The sequence below is a fragment of the Eublepharis macularius genome, chromosome 4 (assembly GCF_028583425.1).
Source record: "Eublepharis macularius isolate TG4126 chromosome 4, MPM_Emac_v1.0, whole genome shotgun sequence".
NCBI classification, from domain to species: domain Eukaryota; kingdom Metazoa; phylum Chordata; class Lepidosauria; order Squamata; family Eublepharidae; genus Eublepharis; species Eublepharis macularius.
This window is the reverse complement of record NC_072793.1, coordinates 10,908,089-10,928,321: the sequence shown is the minus strand read 5'-3', so window position 1 is coordinate 10,928,321 and position 20,233 is coordinate 10,908,089. Positions and strand designations below refer to the sequence as shown.

Below are 20,233 nucleotides of genomic sequence, written 5' to 3'. Positions count from 1 at the left end.
AATACCCTCCCATAGTCTACACTGAGCCCTAAGACATTAATCCTGAAAAACACCATGCACAATTCATAACTAAGGAAATCTATTTTACATGCACACAAAAAATTGACTGCCTAGTCACAAAGACGTGCATGGCAGGGAAAATTCATGACAGACCTAGGGTCTGAACCTGGGAATTTTACAAGGGCTGGTACGACAGCCTGTCCTCTAGTTAATTACTCAATGAAGACTGGGGAGCTAAAGCCTCAGTTTTACCAGTATTCATGTACATCAATGGCATTCTGCTTATACCTGCAGGGGAGAATAGATCATTGCAGCACAATGTAATAAAACAGAACGACAAGCAAGGAGAAGGCAGGACTTCAACACTGACTTAATGCTTTATGACTTGATTTCATTTCAAAGATTCCATGACCAGAACTCACAAAGAGAAAAGGAAAGAGCTTTAAAGCCACGAAGCTTCTAAAGTGACTAAAGGCCAGCTCTAGGTGGTTCCAAAGAGCCTCTCTCTGCTGGAATCTAAATAGGTGCTCCCCCTACAACCTCAGCCAGCTTTCTGCTACCTTCTGCAGAGCTGGCCACAGAAGAGACAGGAAATACCAATGGATAGAGCAGAGGTGGAGGAAGGGATGACTGCGCATCACATTCTGTTTAGGATTCCTCTTGTGCTACACATCTATAGATCACCCAAACCTTGAGACCAGTGCTTCTAGTGTAACTCCACCCCCACATGGTCAACATGTGGTCTCAGTCTGGGACCCATGAGTTTGGTCAGTAAAGTGGGGACGGCCACACCTCAGCTGAAATCTCTGGGCCCTTGAGGAATGTGCAGGCTGTTGGTTAACGACTCTCTCCTCCTTTCTCAGACATGTATGTCTCCTAATCCACGTTCTAGAAAGGCTGCAGCCCAAGGACTAGGTTTTGGATCGTCCTCTCCAAAGCACAGACAAAAAGTCGTATGCAATGCCTTCTTGGATCAGAGAGAGAGCACAGAAGAGAAAACAGCAGCACCTGTTAGGAAAGCAAGAACAAAACACCATGAGCCACAAGGCCTGAAATCCTAGTTCTAGGAGAGTACCTACACTACTTGCAGGCGTGAGCCATGCCCCAGGATCACACGCCAGAATCGGAAGAGAGGGAGGCCCTCCCTTGGATGCTACACTGTGTGAGCAGAGCGGCGCTCGCATAAACAGCAACTTTCCTGCTTCCCCTCTCCCACTGTAGTCATTTATGCCCCCTGAAACTGTTCCCCCCTGGGGGGGTCACAGGACCCCCAGGAACAGGATGTGGGTCAAAACGGGAGGCTGCAGTGAGAGGGGAGAATCAGCAAGCATTGCCTCCCCACTCTTCCACAAGCAAAAATGGCACCTGAGAAGGCAAAGTCAGCAGGGTCTTCACGGAAAATGGTCCAGAGAGTCCAGGGAAATTAACATCCACGTGATGCATCTCATATCAACTGACTTCAATGCGCCCTACTTGGGGCTACCCTTGAACAGTATCTGGAAGCCACAGCCAGTGCAGAATGCTGCAGCTAAACTGGTGTTCAGGGCCAACTGCTGGGAACATGGGACCCCCCCCCCCTCCAATATTATAGCAACTATACTGGCTGCCAATCCACTACTGAGCCCAGATCAAGCCGCTGGTTCTCACTTTTAAAGCCCTAAACGGCTTGGGACTGGGATATCTGAAGGACCATCTTCTCCCATATGTTGCTGCTTGGGAGTTAAGATCACAGGGAAAGGCCCTCCTGACTGTCCCATCCGCCAAAGGAGCTCAGTTGGAGGGTAAATGAGAGAGGGCCTCTTTGGTGGGAGCCCCACAACTGTAAAACAAGCTCCCCAGGGAAGTGTGCCTGGCCCTCTCACTTTCAATCTTTAGTACATAGCTGAAGACAGTTTTATTTAGAATTGCATTCAATTAATTTTACTATATTTTAACAGTTTTATGTCGTGGTTTTAAATTCAGATTTTGTTCTGGATCAAATAATGAAGAGACAAATTGACTACAGCAGTATCCAAAGAGGTAACTTCTGGAGTTTCAGCTTCCAGTGCTGAAGTTTTAATAAACACATATTGTGCACCCACTTTGTGCTGCATGTGAATGTGTGCAGAACTTGCAGATGCAAAGACAGATGATGCGGCTTCATCTATGAACATTCATATAAAGACACAAAGGGACAGAAGACAGCACACAGGATGAGGCACCCAGATGCATTCACACACCTCTTGGCAGAGACACTGGTCCATGCAGGGGAACGTTAACCCGGGCTCACAGTAAGAAAAGTCGCTCCTTACTCTTAGGACTGCTCTGGCCTTCTGGCTCCGGCACCTTCCAGTCCATCTTCCTCCCTTTCTCATAGAGGCCCTTCAGCACCTTGCGGAACTCCTCGGGCTCCAAGCCACCACCGCTCAGCTCCGTGTACTTCCTGTGGAGCTGGAGGGCTGTGCGCGCATCTTCAATGCTGTCATGAGTCTCTCCCTGGATCTTCAGGTCTAAGGGGCACGGGAAGAGACGCTGCGTGGGACAAAGGTAGTTTCGCCCTCTTCCGTGCCATTTGTCACTACAGGGAGTGTGAGTGTGTGTGTGGGGGGGGGACATCTCCACTCCCATCCAAAATGTTTCAGTTAGGGCAAAAAATGTATCCCCGTTATAATATCAAATGCTAGGAAACAAACCCTTCCTGCAGACCCTCGTATCAACCCAACCATGAATTCCTTCCCTAATTGCAGCCTTGCTGACGTCCCCCCCCCCCCTTTGAACCTCTACATCCAAATTTTCTAATAAGAAACCGGATATAAGGAACAGGACTGAAATATTTTAAGAAAAAAATAAAGGATCAGTGAAATATTGAGTACTACGACAGTGATACAAAGGGAATTGCGCTGCCTGGAATCCAAAGGGAATCTGGACTGACCCAAGAAGTACCATGCAAGGAAGCGCAGTGAGATCATCCTCTTCCGGGGCATGTGGAACAAGTACACGGTATCAATGACTTGGTCCCTGGGCACCTGTAGGGACAGGCACATCGTGTTATAAATGCAGGCAGCACAGCAATACACACTAGAAGAACAGCTGCTACAGAATATGGTGTCAGAAGTGTGCCAGGAAAAGTACGAGGCCCTTCCTAAACAGAGTAACACCCAGTGTCAAACTCTGCCCAAAGCTGCAACAGTGCACTGCACTATTAAGACCCCAACCAGCTGTTTTCCTTTGCAAGTGTTCTGTCTTCGTGGAACCCTTTTTCATACGGACTCCCTGCACATCCACAGCAGCCTACGGCAGAGGGATGGTTTGAGGACAGGTGAGGCACAGCTCAGTTCATAAAGGGCCCTGGACAGGCCTTTGGGGCCGCATCACTGTCTTATCTTAGCTGAGGAGGTGACCCAGTGTTTTCTTGCAACTAGTTACTGCAGAGAAAGGGAAGCAACAGTGGATACGTGGTCTCTTCAGGAAAACTTGTCTGCGGTTACACTGAGGAGTTCTTGATACGTTTCTGAGAAATGCCAAGATCCACCCAAACACAACTCGAAAACCACGTTCGTTCTGAAGAAGGCAGCTCTGACTCTCAAAAGCTTCCACTCTAAAAACGTTGTTGCTCTCTTAAGGTGCCCCTGGACTAAAATCCTGCTGTTCTACTGCAGACTAACACGGCTGTCCACCTAAACTATATCCAGTAAACCATCCTATGCAGGTTCATCCCTGGCAAATGCTCTCAGGACTGCAGCCCCACATGCCGGAATTAGGCGAACAGCCTGAAGCTACATCCTGCTTCAGTTTCTCACTTTGTTCTATTTCTTTTAGATTTTATGACTGGGGAGTGGGAGGCAGGGACGTGTGCATTTTATCCTTGCTCAAGAAAGTCAAGAAAAACTTGTGGGTGCTGCACAAATAAATGAACTGTGATAGCTGGAGAGAAAAAAACCACTCTACAGAAAAAGTAATGCAAATATAAGTAAGAAAAAAATGTAACAGGAACATAAAACACATCCTTATTACTGGAGAATTCCTACTGTTTGTACACATTTCCCTCTGTGTCCTAGAATACAATCCTTTGGTTTATGTAGATTGCTCTGCCTCTGAATTCCTCAGATCATCCATAACCCTCACCATTCACAAACTTACCTGCAAACAGGCCCAAGTCTTCCTTCTGCCACTATCTTCACTTGTTATTGTTTCACCCCTTATGTCTTCACTTTCTTTATAAACAATAGAAATACACCACCCAAACTATTACCCAATGAAAGCTTTCAGTTAGTAGAGGGGAGATATAGACTAGGCTAAGAAAGAAAGAAAGAAAGAAAGAAAGAACGAAAGAACGAACGAAAGAACGAAAGAAAGAAGGTCACCATGATGTTGATGACCCGGAAGTCTTTTTGTAGCCCATGACCAACAAACTTGACTCCGACATCGATGAGAAAGCGTAACTTCAGGTAGGTGGATTTGAGGGTCGTAAGGTGCTTGGAAGAAATTTTGGCATCCAGGTCACCTGGTTTTATGCCCGAGTACTGAGTGAGGTAATCTACCACCTGCAAGGATAAAGACAGGACGGCCATTGAGTGATGACGACAGACGGACACTGGGTTTAACATGGGAAGTTCTTCAGGCTCAATGGGAGAGGGCCAACTCTGATCCGGAGATATCCTATAAAGTCCAGCAGACGGGACTTCTACAGGATGCTTCCTGGGATAAGTCTGGCCCAGTTCAGAAGGGGAAAAAAATTAGCTTCCCAGAAAACCACTGAATCATAAAGAAAATAAACCAATTCATAAACTACAAACAACTATGTTCGGCTTATCAAGGCAAGAGCTCTCTTGGATAGAGGAAACAAGAGGAGGACACCTCCTTCAGCAATCAACTATGTTAACTACTGGGACAGGCTGTCAGTCCTTCCAAAGCCAGTGAAGAACAGCTTCACATAAAGCCCCAGAAATGGAGATTTGGGAGCCAACTTGTCTACAGGTAAGTATTACCTCCTTAGCGTGGGGAACTAATATAACTGTCGGCAGATTCTGATGCTGAGGGCTGCATACCTGTTCTTGTGTGGAGATGTAGTCGTCAATGAAGGGAACGCCTTCGTTGGGACCCTGCCCCCTTACGCATGTGATTCTGGCCACTGACATCTGGCTGGGCTTGATAGTTGACTTGGTCCCATCACTGCGAAGGTTCAGCTTCCTCCTGTTGTGGATTTTAAAAGTACAAACAGATGTGCTTCATGTGGCCCACACAAAGGAACAGAGTCATAGATGGTGAGTGGGGGTGGGGGTGGTTTGCTGCTGCTGGATCCTGGCTCATAGCTATAGCCTCAGGTCTCCTCCATGGAATATTGTGTCTTTTGTCAGCTCTCTTTGCCCCCATCTTTAGAGAGGAGGCAGCCAGCCAGCAGAGACATTTCATTCATGGCACCTTGTCTACCCACCCACCCACCCCCTTGGTTTGCCTGGTGCCTATGCTAATCTCAGGTCAAAACATGTCTTCTCACACAGGCATTTAATTAAGAGGTTTATCTTTTAACACCATTTTTGTAGTCCTTTGTTGTTGTTGTTTTGCTCTGGGAAGTATAAAACGCAGTTTAAGCAGCCCAATGTTTTATCTGTTTATGATATGGGCGAGTTTTTAATGCTGGATTTTAATTGACTACTTTTTACATTTTTGTATTATATTTCATTTTGTAAGTTGCCTTGGGGAAATTCCCTGGAAAAGAAGAAACAAGGGCTTCCCTTGGTCCTATCAGAGGCCACTGCAAAAAAGCAAGCAGACAGAAGAGCTCAACTCAGAAATCTTCCGCTCCTCCCCGCAACAGCCACCCTCACCTCCCCACACTGCAACCTCTACCTCATTTAGGGTGACGAATTCAGCATCCAGCCCCACCAGGTCTCCAGCTTGCGGCATCTCATTCAGCATGAGTGGGATGAAAGTGGCGTGACATTTGCGCTGCTTTTGCGAGCAAGAGAGGCCTCAGCAAGCAGCACGTTGGCTTCAATGGGGTTCTTAACTGAAAAGGGGAAGAGAAACTGGGTCAGCTGCTTCACCCAAGTCATGGATGCTCTCTGGGATTATGGAAGGGGGAAAAAACCCAGAGTCCCCCACCAGTGATTTCGGATTTGGGTGCCCCCCCCCCGAGGAGGAGGTTTTGCAGGTACAGGTTCCTTCCAGGTTCAGACCATTCCCAATTTCTAAATATTCTAGAGACACAGGAAGAGCTTCATCACTTAGGAAGACCTAGAGGTGTAAGTGGCGCATTTTGAAATGCTGCAGATCCTCATGACACCCCATACTCATTCCCCAACAAAAACGAATTTTAGGTTTGTTCCCTTAGTTTTCTGGGATGAATGATGAACTCAGGAGTAGGGTAGGGCCCCAACGGAGCCCCAAGAACACTTCTCCCTTCAGAAATGAGGCACTCACGGGAAACCCACATACCATTCAGGTTTACCTGCTTCAGGAAGCTGAAACGCACTAGCTGCTGTTTTACTCTAATGGCTGATCAGAAAAAAAGCAGCCATCCCCTCTTGCAATATAAGGGAAATAATGCTGACCAACCTCACAGAGTTGTTGTAAGAACTGCAGCAAGATAATCTACACGAAGAGCCCTGCTGGAGCAGCCCTTACAGTCCAGTATCCTGTTCCACAGAGTAGCCAACCAGAAATCCTGCCAGTAGGACCTTCTCCCTGCAGCTGCCCCCCCCCCACCAGCAATTCGTGTTCAGAGGCCAACTACCTCTGAACATGAAGGCTCCAGTTAAGTCAATGTGGCTGATATTAGTTGATAGTTCTGCCCTTGAACTTGCCTTTAAAAATAACACGCATTTGTACAGTGCTATTTTAAAGCGTTCAAGGCACTCCATACCTCAGTCACCGTTTTCACCCCCAAAAGTTTGCCCCTTGCACTTCCAACATCACTATGTTCAAGTTTAAAAGATGATGATTTGTATTTTTAAAACACTGCAGCATCTTTTTTTAAAAAAATCAGCTTTTTTCACATGGCAAGGGAAAAAGGGGACAGTTTCAAGGGCGAGGTAAGAAACAGGCTTGTTTGAATTTGTGTGATCAAGGAAGATCTTCAGGCTCCTTTCAAGAATTTGGGTTTACTTGTTTGTTTTGGGCAGAAAGTAGTCACTGTCTCAGTTTCACCTCTTCTCATACAATGTCTTTAGGCAGCTAAGTCAGGTCCACCCATGAGTGTTTTTAAATCCTGTGGAATCATTGCACCCTAAAAACACAGCTGCTGCTAGGTTCAGGATAGAGCTATTACCGAGATGGTAAGAGCACACACTCCTTTTAAGCAATAATTTTGCTCCATCAGGGGCTCCAACAGGATCAAGGAAACTACCATCCAAATCTTTTAAAAGCCTTGCAGTATCCCTGCTCCACTATAGCCTTGGAAAGGACTTACCAAGTAAACAAAGCTCTCATATCATCTCCCACTATATGGATTTTTGACAGAAAAACCTGCCGATACCATTGAGCTATAGGATTCATGATATTTCACAAGCATGCTTGATTTTTCTTATTAGCACCAGATCCTAAGCAAGGATCTCTCTCTCTGATGTGCTAGCACACAAAACATAGTTGAATTTACCAGTAACTGTTATTAATTGAGGTCTTCTGTGCTTGCGCACATGGGACTGTGCATGCCCAGGTCTGCTGATTTGTAGGTTCTATAGCTAAAAATTCTTCTAAGGGGTGTTTGCCCCTTTCCAGAGCACAGGCATGGCTTGTTTCTCGCCAAAACAGCCTGCTCTCTGGGAGGAGCGATGGCCCCGATGCTCAGTGTCTCCTTCCAGGTAAGTAGTGAAGGGTACACAGCAAGCAAGGAGGGAGGGGTGTGTGCACCTGCACAGAAGGCCTCAATGAACAATCGTTACATGTAAGTGCAATCCAGTTTTCGGTCTTCTGTGCAGTCCCACATAGGAGATTAACAAGCCACTTTATCCATGGAGGAGGGGTGCGCTCTTCATGAGAACAGCATGACCCATGGCTGCTTCCCTCCTGTTATGTACATCTATGGCATAGTGCCTGATGAAGGTATCAACTGAAGTCCATGTTGCAGCTCTACAGATGTCTTGTAGAGAAACAACTTTAAGCGGGGCTGCTTGAAGATGCCTGTGACCTGGTGGAATGAGCATGGATTCCCAGTGGACAAGGTAAGTCAGTTTGTTCATAACGCATCCTAATATCCTCAACTACCCATCTGGCAATGGTTTGAGAAGTAGTCTTTTTGCCCTTTTTTGGTCCTGCATAACAAACAAAAAGTTGCACATCTGCCATACGGTTCAAATGATGCCATATGGTTCAAATAAAAGAGTATGTCAGAGTATGGAAAGTCCTCTCCGCCATGGATGTTGGGGAAGGAAAAAATATAGGCAGTATTAACTCCTGTGAGTTGTGAAATTTGGAAACTACCTTCAGTAAGATCTCCAAGCTAGGTCTTAGAACCATGTTTTCAGCATGGATGTTAAGAAAAGGAGAACCCATGTGAAGTGCTGCTAATTCACTTACTCTCCGGGCAGATGTGATGGCCACCAGGAATGCTACTTTAGTAGAAAGGAGCCTTAAGGGACAAAAGGCCAGGGGTTCAAATGACTTATTCATCAGTTTTGTCAAAACCAGCTGCAATGACCACCACTATTTGAGCTGCTGGAGGAAACATGTTTTGAAGGCCTTTCAGAAGCCGTTTTGACGTATAATGTGAAAAACCTGTCTTTTTGTCTACAAGGGAGTAAAAAGCTGACATTGCAGCCAGATAAACCTTGATGGAAGAGGAAGAAAGCTCAGCATATTTAAGGCTCAAAAGATATTCAAGGACAGAGGCTAAAGGGCACATGTATGGGTCAAGGCCTCTAACTCCTGGACCATCCTATAAATCTCATACATGGGCATAAGATCTCCTACTATTAGGATTTTTAGCATTTAATATAACCTGTAATGTCCTAGTCCCCCAGGGGCCCGGGGCCGGAGTACAGAGGCCAGTCACGACCAGGTAGTAAAGAGTAAACAGTCCAAGGGTCAAAAGTAGTCACAAGTCAGGTCCAGTCCGAGGGTCAGAATTCCAGAGTTTGGATCGCAGCAAGGGCCGTGAAGCAGCCGTAAAATGTACTAGTTGCGTCCATAAACTTCTGCTTCTTCCAGCCGTTTTTACGGCCAAGTCCTAATGAGCTAAACTGTCCGCCGTTTACTTGGCAGACATCCCAAAACCACACGTCCATCCTGGTCGTTTGACAGTGGACCCTCGGCTCATGAGTTGAGCACACCTCCTACTTTCTTGAAGCTGTGCTGCCTCTGACAGCGTTGGTGCTGCAAGGGTGTCGGCAGAGAGGGGTGGGATTCTGCAGCCTTGTTCTGCAGCTTCCGAATTCCCTGGGGCTGGTTCTTTTACAGCTGAAGGCTGTGCTATCTGATTAGCCGGTCATTGGATCTGCTGTTGCTCTTCATCTGACTCGAGGTCAGCTGCAGCTGGGTCAGTCTGACGAACCTTCACTGAGCACAGAACGAGGCTGACTTACGGAATGACCTCTGCCACTTCCTGAGGGAGGCCACCTACTGCAGAATCCACCAGGCCATCAGTTTGAGTCTGGGCATGTCGTGAGTCGTGACTCCTTGGCATAGCAGGAGATCTGTTACCAACAGAAAGTGTCGAAATTTGCCTTTGGCCATCAGAGACAAATGTGAAACCGTGCTTGGCGTGGCCAGACGGGCGCTATTTCTATGCAGTCCGTCTTTCCCATCTGAATTTTGCTGATGATGAGAGCTATGGTGGGAAGGTGTAAAATAGGTACCCTGGGCTATGGTAACTGGAAAGCATTTCCCAGGGACCTTGAGTCCATTCCCGCTCTGGAACAGAACAATGGAGCTTTTCTGTTCTCCTCTTCCATGCACAGGTCTATGTCTGGGAATTCCCATAACAGGAAAATCAGCCATATCTATGACTCCTTCAGTGACCATTTGTGAGTGGAAAACCCCAGTCTGCTCAGTCAGTCTACAATGAGATTAGATGTCCCTGGAACGTGAATTGCTTGCAGGGAGACATTGTGTGGTAACGCCCAATCCCAGACTGGCATAGATTCCAGACAGAGAGTCCTGGAAGTAGTGCCTCCCTGATTATTTATGTAGAACATGGTTGTACAGTTGCCTGTAAGAATTTGGACACGTGTACTTTGCAAAGGAGATAAGGGCATAATGAACTGCCCTCATTTCTAACACACTGATACGTAAATTTCTCTCACCCTTCAACCAAGTACTGTCGGTAATGAGATATTCACAATGTGCTCCCTAGCCTTCCACTGAGGCATCTGTAGTAACCGTGGCCTCAATTTTTTGAGATCCAAACTGAACCCCTCTGAATAGATGGGGATCTAACAACCACCAGCGTAGCTATATATAGTTCCCAGCTCAAACCCATTCAACATATCATCAGTGATCTACAACCCATCCTGGAAAATGATGCCTCTCTCTCACAAGCCCTGGGTGGAAGACCTCTCCTTGCCTACAGACAGCCCCCCAACCTTAAACAACTTCTCACTTACAACCATGAATTGGCTAGCAGAGTCACCAACACAGGTACCAGGCCCTGCAACAGACCCAGATGCCAGCTCTGCCCTTATATCAACCCAGGAAATATAATTACAGGACCCAATGGCATCAACTACACTATCTCTGGCTCTTACAGCTGCTTGTCCTGCAACGTGATATATGCCTTCATGTGCCAACAATGTCCTTCTGCTCTGTACATTGGACAAACCAGCCAACCTCTGCGCAAAAGAATGGACACAAATCTGACATTAGAAATGGCAACATCCAGAAACCAGTGGGAGAACACTTCAGTCTATCAGGACATTCCATCAAGGACTTAAAGGTCACTGTAGTTCAACAGAAACCTTGCAAAAACAGAATCCAACGGGAAGCTGCTAAATTGGAATTCATATGTAAATTTGATTCAGGCACGCTTGGATTGAATAGAGACTATGAATGGTTATCTCATTATCAGAAGCCAACTGATCTTATTATCAGAAGTAAACTGATTTGCTTCTACTCCCCCCTCCCCTCACTACCTATATATATCTGGCCAGTTTCTTCTTATCTTCTATGCATCTGATGAAGACAACTGTGATTCTCGAAAGCTTATGCTACAGTAAAATTGGTTAGTCTTAAAGATGCTACTGGACTCTTTTTGATTTTGCTACTACAGACTAACACGGCTAACTCTTCTGGATCTATAGCCAGAAGTTGGAATAGAATGCGGGAGGGGAAGTACATCTACCTATCCTGAAGAGTAGTCCAGTCCATGGAGGGAGAGAGAGTAACTTCAGATGTCCCGTGTTCTCGGCCAGGAGAGCAAGAGGCTTAGGGCAACCTCAAGGGAACAGCGCTTTGGATCCAATAAGCGTACTCAGTTTGAATGGGGCAAGGGTCCCTACTCTTATAGGGCAAAGCATGCCCTGAGGCATGAGAGTCCTCCCAGCTGTTGGAACAAAGACTCCAATGGTCAGTTCCTGGGAATAACAAAGGTTTGATTACCTTGATTATTTGCTGCCAAGGTGTGTAAAAAGAGAACAACAACAACATTCGATTTATATACTGCCCTTCAGTACAATATAATGCCCACTCAGAGCGGTTTACAAAGTATGTTATTATTATCCCAACAACACCACCCTGTGAGGTGGGTAGGGCTGAGACAGCTCCGGAAAGAGAGCTCTTAAGAGTCCCACACTCTTAACCACTACACCAAACTGGCTCTCTTGCGAAGTCTCTCCTGGAACTGCACAAAAGGAGCAGTTTGTTAATGGGTTCCACCGGAGCTGGGCTGATGAATTTCGTTGGGGAATGTACCTTTCCCAGGAATTAATGATGAGAACTTATGAGTGCTAATTTATTTCTCCTCAATCATGGGCTGGGAATCTCATCACGGAAGAAGGGGAAAGGAATGTGTTAAGTGGGATGACACTGCAAGACCCTTCTTGCTCTGGACTCCACCCGGAGCTGAGAGGACTGTAAACTGATCACTGCTGGTCACTCTGCATTTACATGCGGCATTCCATTCATGCCCAGATCTCCCAGGCAGGACTCAGCAACGGCTAGCTGCAATGCCCATTTGCAAACCAAACTGCTTTTAATCCAGGGGCCTTGTGATTTTATATCACAGGTAGCTATATTAAATAGCTATTAACATGGCGGAGGCCAGGCCGACACCAATGCTTCGTTGTTCGGCTGGAGAGTGGGAGTATGTTGGGGAGATGGAGTAGATGGAGTATTTCCTCCACAATAATGAGAGCAGGAGTCAATGATACCGATCCTTCTGGGAAGGAGTAGTTCTGTCTTTGACTTGGCCTTCTTTGCAATTGGTTCCAAGGATGTGCATTCCAAGCTTGTCGATTCCAGGGAATGGCGTTGCGAGGAGCCCGTCTTTCTTCTCAGGTTGGTCTTGGTTCCCTTGGGTGTTGGGTCCGAGGCAGTCAACGGAGCCAACGCCTTCTGGGAAATGATCCCAATGATCCCAGTGAGATCGCGGTGACTATCAATCGTAGAGATAAGTAATCCGAACAGGTAAAAGATAATAACGAACAGACAGAGCGAGAAGACCTCTCTCACCGGTGGCGAAAAGAGAACTGAGGGATGAGGGGGTTCTCTGCATCTCTGTGCTGCATTCGGGCAGGAAAATGCCGCGCATGCGTGGACAGGCGGAGACACCCCCTCTGAAGTCTTAGAGCTAGAAATCTCTCTCCGAAGCAGGCCTGCACAGGAGCAGTCCCAATGTGAGGCTGCACAGAAGAAATGAGATGAACCTCTCCAACCAGCAGCAAAAGAGGAACTGAGGGTCAGGGGCGTCACTCCTCCCAGAGAGCGGGCTGTTTCGGCAGGAAACAAGCCATGACTGAGCTCTGGGAAGGTGCAAACGTCCCTTAGAGGAATTTTTAGCTATAGAACCTACTGATCAGCGGGCCTGTGCATGTGCAGTCCCATGTGTGCCTGCACAGAAGACCAAGAATGAACACTAAAGTTATTCATGCTGAGGACTAATTTACACAACTCCAGGAGCATACAAAGTTGAAGGTATGTGAATAGCTCATGTTCTGGTTTTTTTGAGGTATGTAAATGTCTTACAGCTCTGCTGCAAAAACATTCTGAGAAAGGTCAGAAACCACTTGGTAAGATGTTTGTGCATGCTGAAAAATCCAGACTTTGAGGGCACTCACTGGGGCAATCCTTCTACCGTGTGCTTAAACTCCAGCCCACATACAATCAATTTCCATTTCACAGTTTGGACTTCTAGGTTTATGCAAATGCGCCACAACTTCCACAGAAAAAAGAGTTTTTGCCTGAAATCAGAGGTTTCCCTCCTTGCCACAAATGCTACTGTCCTTTTCATCATAAGCCAAATATGTTTTCACTTCCTCTTGATCTGCAGCCCTGCTTCCTTGAAAGAGATACTCAATGTCTGTCCCCTTCAATCCCTGTAGTGAATCAATACTTCATAACAACCCACTTTATTCTCATGCCCCTCCTTGTGAAGGCTATTATTCACCCTCCCCAGTAGTAAAGCCGTGTTGGGAATTTCCTAGTCAGCATTAGTCAGGCCTGAGCACCTGGCAATCAAGGAGGGTTCAAAAAAGAACAGGAGAGAAGGTCAAGAAGCAGAACCCTAGGAGGGCTGTGAAGGAACTGAGGATGTTTAGAATAAGCACTGCTTTCCAACAAGAGGAATATTAGAAGCACGATTAGAAGTCTTTTTTAAAACTTCTCGGAGTTAAAATCAAGTAAAAAAGACAGCTGCTTGTCAAGCGGATGTGAAAAATTCATGAATTGTTGGGACTGATAACCAAGCGAGGATGTAAGAAATTGACTGGTTGTAAGGAAGAGGCAGAGACAGGTACCTTGAACCAATACCATCTTACACTGTGGCTGCCAGGCTTGCTGCTGGAAGCAGAGAGAAGTGCCTCTGAAGTACTCATTCTGGCATATCTGAGTGATCAGCAGCAGCGAGTCCTACCCATGTAGCTAGACACAGGAATGGCACTGCGCAATGCACTGCAAGCAACCTCAGTCCACATTTCAAAGACCAGCCCTGGAATAATGTTGTGGAGCCCGAGCTCAGGAACTCCACTGGCTCTTGCACATGCATGTTTGTGGAGGATGTTTTGAAGGGGCTTAGGCTAACTGATTTTGCACATATGTGCAGCGTGAGTATAAAGTTAATTAGATGATTCTTCACTGGCAACTTCTATGTGTCAGGTATGCCTTAGGCACCCCTGCCATACTCAGCTATGCTTCAGGACAGGAGGAGAGGATGGGAAGTCAGGAGTCAGTAGATCCTCTGTTGCTCTTTTCTTCCTGTCTTATCTGTGTGTGGGGGGGGGGGGGAGTTGGAGCTCCGAAGTGCCTGGGAGCTGCTGTGGAGACCCTGAAGCCTGGAATCTTTCCTCCCACAAGCTTTTCCCACTCAAAGCGCCGCACCGAAGCCAACGGACCCTAGTTCGAAAAGGGAGAGGAGGGACGGAGCCTATAACCGATCCTGGATCGCCCTGGGCAGGCATTCCTGTCAATTTCCCTGTACTGTTCTCTGATGGTGAAACTTTCTCAATAAAGAACCTTAACCCAGACAACCTGGGCTGATGGAGCGAAGTGTCTGGAGAAGGCAACTGGCAGAGTCCGACACCAGGGCTTTTTTTTTCTGGGAAAAGAGGTGGTGGAACTCAGGACTGCACAATGACGTCACTTTGGGTCAGCTGGAACAAGGGGGGAGTTTTTAAAAGTTTAAATCGCCCTTGGCAAAAATGGTCACATGGCCGGTGGCCCCGCCCCCCGATCTCCAGACAGAGGGGAGTTTAGATTGCTCTCCGCGCCGCTTGGCGGCGCGGAGGGCAATCTAAACTCCCCTCTGTCTGGAGATCGGGGGGCGGGGCCACCGGCCATGTGACCATTTTTAAGAGGTGCCGGAACTCCATTCCACCACGTTCCCGCTGAAAAAAAGCCCTGTCTGACACTATGCCTAATATAATTAGACATCTGGATTTGACAAAAAGAAAAAGTCTGTTGCAAGAGCAAAAAGTTTCCCTTGGCTCCCCAGAGTCACAGGGTATACATCTGCAAACACCTGTGCTAGCCATTTCCCTGTAGTCAGACACACATGTACACACTCACTGTTTAAATTGTACTTGGAGTGGAGGTTGCGTCGCACATAATAAAGAATACCAGGCACCTTCCAGTTCATGTCAAACTGCACAGCCTCACACTGCAAATCCAAAAGCAAAAAGTAAAACAATAAATAAACAACAAGTAAGAAGAAGTCAACAACGAGAAAACACAAACATTGCAAACGTGCTTCTAGGAACAACTATGATTTTTTTAAAAAGCAAATAATACAGAAAAATGCTCCCCTTGGATGTCACTACCATACTTTGAACTCTTATGCAGACACAAACTGCCTTGGGCTGATTTATTTAAAATAGTTTAACCCACTTTTTCCCTCTATGGGACCAAAAAGTAACTTGAGGACAGATAACTAGGTTGGTGTAAGGTAGACATGTGCTGCAATGTGGATTTAGGAGGTTCGGTGCAAAAGACAACTAAGATCACCCTGTGTTACTATGTTAGTGAAGGCATGCTCAAACTCACGTGGCAACTTTACGAGCAGAGCAGCCACAGGCGAGGCTGACAATTCCCCTATGGCCTGTTGTAAGGGCCTCAGGGCTGGCCTGTCGGGGTTTTCATCAGACCAGCTTTCCATGTGCGAGCCTGGCAGGATTTCCTGGCTAAAGCACCTGCCTTGTAACCAAGCTGACGCTGGAATCGGCTCCCACCCTCTTGGGACTACAATCTTATTCAGCTGCAGGAAACTATGCAGTTTTGTTTTATCGTAATAGAGATGGGAGATGCATTTGTCGGTTTAGCCTGATAACCCTCTTAATGTGTCTTGTAGTAGATGCTTGGGAGACGCCTCATAATCAACAGGATTACAAAAAACCTGGGAGGCTGGACCTCTGAATCTAGTGGTAAAATACTCAGCTACTGTCTTTGCGGGGGCGGGGGGGAGGGCATCCGGGCACCTTTGGATTAGACATTTTTTAGGTTATCTGTTTGCACCTTCAGGTTCATAGCACAGAACTCAATGCCAGACACGGCCTGTGAGGTTCTAGGGTTCAGTCAGCAATGCCTCGATGCTCAGCGCTTGCTACCTGATTTTCTCTAGCAGGCTCCAAACACATCCCCCCTCCCTATAGCTCTTCCGCTGCTTTGCCTCCACCCTACTATATACCAAAAGTTTCTGCAAAAACAGAGGATGCTATGTTTAGAAAAAGCAGGCAAGTGAACATCTTGGTGAGGGAAAAAAATCTCTTTTATATATGAATCTGCAGAAGCAAAATTCTCTTGATGTGGAATTCGGATTCCCAGGAGAGGGAAGGGGCACAAAGCATGGACAGTCCTGATCTCCTTACCTTGTCCACAGGCTCAATGAGAAAGTCATTGAAAAGGTACCACTGCTGGTGTGTGACGCCCTGAGCAAAGAGATGGAGATAAGTGCATTACTGGCTGCAAACTTTCACGTATGGACCATGACTCACAGTCAAACAGAAGATTACCTATACCCAAGAAGACTCTGGTATAAACGGTAATAGGAAAGGGTCTTGGCAAAAGACGATTCTCCCAGAGTTTGGGAAGCTATGAATGAGATCTGAGAGCTCTCAAGGGCAGCAGAATGCAAAGATCACCAACTTGTTCTGGCTTATCCTGCTGACTCACCTCCTTTCTTTGGTGGTAGGTCTCCCCCACTTTGATGTGCCCCACTAGGCTGCCCCCAGTGCGGGAATCCAGGATGTGAACAACAGTTGCCATAAGATCATAGACGTATGTGGACTCCTGATCATCCAAAACACTCAGCTGAAAAGAGGAAGACGGCACAATCAAAGTGCTCTATTCCTAAGCAGCTCTGGGAACTGATGGGCCCAAGAAACCTCATTTTTCCCTACATAAAGGAAAAACTGGCCCACTGTTAAATATATGCCAACAGCCAACCCTTAGCCTTTGAAATCAGAACTCCAATGTTCCAGCCTTTCCGAAACAGAGCACAAAGCTGGACTGGCCCAAGGTTCTTGGTTCCAGCACAGGACATTTTCCTGCCAGGCGGGATACCTTGAGGGGTCTACCTTACAGCACATTTACTTTAAAAATTCTTTCCTGTTATTTTCTTTCTTTCCTACTATTTTCAGAACCCTCATAATATAAGGCTAGATCACAGTCTGATAGATATCTCTCATGTAAGAACACGAAAAAAGGAAATCCTAAACAGCTCTGTTTTTATCACACCATTAAGATTCCCATCACCATTTTGCACTAATGTTGTGATTTTTACAATTTTGTGACATTTTCACCCAATGCTATGAGTGTATCAGTGGGGAAAGTGTATGCAAACGAGTAAATGACAGATGGGAACTAAGCTTTTTCAGATCTGAATCTTCACTCCACATGTTACTGTGCTTCATGGAGGCAAACGGTGGTCAAAGGCGAACTTCTCTCTCTCACGATGGGAAAACAGTCCACAAAATAGTTAGGCTATGGTACAAGTTCCCAAGGGAGGCTATAGAGTCCTCACCCTGGAGAGTCTTCCAAATTAGCTGCTAAACTACTTGCAAAGATTGTTTGGTTGTCTCCAGGGCTTTTTTTCTGGGGAAAGAGGTGGTGGAACTCAGTGGGTTGCCCTCAGAGAAAATGGTCACATGGCTGGTGGCCACGCCCCCTGATCTCCAGACAGAGGGGAGTTGAGATTGCCCTCTGTGGCGCGAAGGGCAATCTCAACTCCCCTCTGTCTGGAGATCAGGGGGCGGGGCCACCGGCCATGTGACCATTTTCAAGAGGTTCCGGAACTCCGTTCCACCGTGTTCCAGCTGAAAAAAAGCCCTGGTTGTCTCTGAAAGTGGGCAGACATTCGCCAGGTTTCCTGAGGAATCCCTGAGGTCTTGTGATACTGAGAGAGCATTTGCAAATCATAAAAAGATGCATCAGACCAGCGGTCCATCCAGTCCAGCATCCCGTTTCATGCTGCAGCCAACCAGCTGCCCTGGAGGACCAACAAGCAGAACGTGGGGGCCAAGGCCTTCCCCTGGTGTTGCCTCCTGGCACTGGCATTCAAAGGCTCACTGCCTCTGGACATGAGAGTTCCCTTCAGCCACCATTGTTAGTAGTCATCGATGGACCTCTCCTCCGCGAATCCTGTTCTACCCTTTGCAGCCGTATGTGAAATTTAAAAAATCTGGATTGACCATATCGTTTTCTCTAGCCCTAGAAGCCTCCACCCACATCAGGTGCTATGGGTCACTTTCTTGTTAGCAAGAGCTGCTTTACTTCAGAGCATTCCTCCCAATTGTAAACTTCCAGCTCCTTGTTCTTGGACAGCTTCATTTTGATGGAATAAGGAATCCAGATGTTCTTCAGCTCCTCAATGGAGGTGTAAGAGTTGCCCCCCTCTGCCATTCCTAGCTCATTCCTGAAAGCAAAGCAAACACAAGCACAGGAAGCATCACAGATCCCGAAGGAAGCATATTCTTGAGTGGCCCTGAGGTTTCAAGAGCCATTTTTCCCCGCTCAGTCAAACGCCAGGCTTCCCTGGTGTTACTGAAAGAACAAAGAAAAAGAGATGAGCCTGCGTATTTCAGGGAGAGTGAATAGAATCTATCAACCATTTGACCATCTATATAATGAACCAGTTCCCATGTAACTGTTTTTCTGTGTTAAAAAATGAACATGAAAAAGTTACATCCAAATGTAAAACCATCTATGAGTTTTGCAGGAAAGATTTGTGAGGAGGAGCTGACGCGTGGAATCTAGTTACGTTGTTCAACTTTCCAGCAAAATCCATGCAGATTGTTCAAAAACAGAACTTCTTTTTTTCTGTTTCGTACACAAATATCAAACACAGAAAAGGGGGAGAGAGGGCTTGTTCAAAATTCTACTTGTCAAAGTAAGATGGTCCATCACAACAACTGAGAGTTATCTGCTGAATTTCTCCAGTGGTGCTGCTTTCAGAAGAAAAAAAGTTACGATGGAATTGGCTCACTGACTACATCCCAGAAGCAGCACACTCAATTCAAACTGAAACAGACACTGTTGGCTCCAGTTTATCTGGTTGCGTACTGGAGGCTAGTGTGATCGTGATGTGTTTTTCAATGGGACGTGACCCAGTGATTTTAGAGTGTGGGGAGACAAGCATTTTATCTCTCAAAGCAGCTGATGATGGTCAAGTGTGGCACCACTGACAAGTGAGTAGACCCATTTGTAGTAACTGGTAGGTCTAGGGCTTGAACCAGCTGAGGCTGGGACTGAGGCTGGGATTGCACACATTCAGCACTCAAAGTCCTCTGAAGCCACAAAAGAGAGAAGGGCTGCACAACATCAGCCTCTATGACTGGTGGGCAATATTAAGTCTCAGGATTGACCTTCTGCCCTTAGCTGCTACGCCTCAGGTGGCACTCAAGCAATTAACTCCAGGGACCTTGGGATGGAGAATACACCTGCCAATTCTGTATCGTGTAATTATTGCTCAGAGCCACAAATATACATTTCTTTTCTCAAAAATATGTCTATGAATCCAGAGAAGCCATCCATAATTAACAGCTAACCAAGGTAAAGAAAAAATATGATGAACCCTTCAGGTAATACTGGCATTACTATATATTACAGAAATATTTATAATTTGTTTTTTGTTACCCCAGGCCCAGTCAGAAATCTAAAAAAAATCACAAGTGAGTTAATAACCCAGCATGGACTTTTAAATCTTTTTAGTACAGAGTTCTGGTTACCCCAGATAGAATGGTCTATATTGTTCATTCAGTTTACACTGCAGTTGTAGTCTTGCTACTGTGATTTCTTTCTGAGCATGTTGCCTAGTTTGTAGCCCAGCACAGACAAAACTGTGGGCAAAGTCACACCTGCGTTCCAGTTTTTAAAGCAAGAGCCTTAAGTAAGAAAGATCAGAACTGGCAGATAAGAAGCCATCCTAACTTACCATTCTCCAAGAGGGATTTCTCTACTCCTGGAGAATTCCAGTCCACCTCTCTTCATCATCAACTTCTTAAAGGCATACTGTTGAGAAAGGAGAAACCAAAACTGTAAGTCTAACAGATGTCCATACAAATGCGCAGCAATTAATTCAACATCAACGACTGGTGACTTCTCGTGCCAATTTCAGGAATGGCTTGAAAAGCACCGGACTGCCTGTAAAATGAAAGGGTATATACATGTGCACTCC

General features: G+C 46.3%; 1 protein-coding gene across 1 annotated transcript in view; it reads right to left on the bottom strand.

Annotated features, from left to right (window-relative positions):
• Positions 1–358: 358 nt before the first annotated feature.
• Positions 359–20,233, bottom strand: part of PAN2 (poly(A) specific ribonuclease subunit PAN2) — a 39,043-nt gene continuing 19,168 nt past the window's right edge. The window contains 12 exon segments of the mRNA XM_054976794.1: positions 359–1,008; positions 2,292–2,489; positions 2,912–3,005; positions 4,344–4,523; positions 5,028–5,165; positions 5,824–5,934; positions 5,937–5,989; positions 15,133–15,223; positions 16,428–16,487; positions 16,732–16,869; positions 18,331–18,472; positions 19,991–20,067. Coding sequence (XP_054832769.1) covers positions 974–1,008; positions 2,292–2,489; positions 2,912–3,005; positions 4,344–4,523; positions 5,028–5,165; positions 5,824–5,934; positions 5,937–5,989; positions 15,133–15,223; positions 16,428–16,487; positions 16,732–16,869; positions 18,331–18,472; positions 19,991–20,067 — 1,317 coding nt within the window. The 3' untranslated portion in view covers positions 359–973.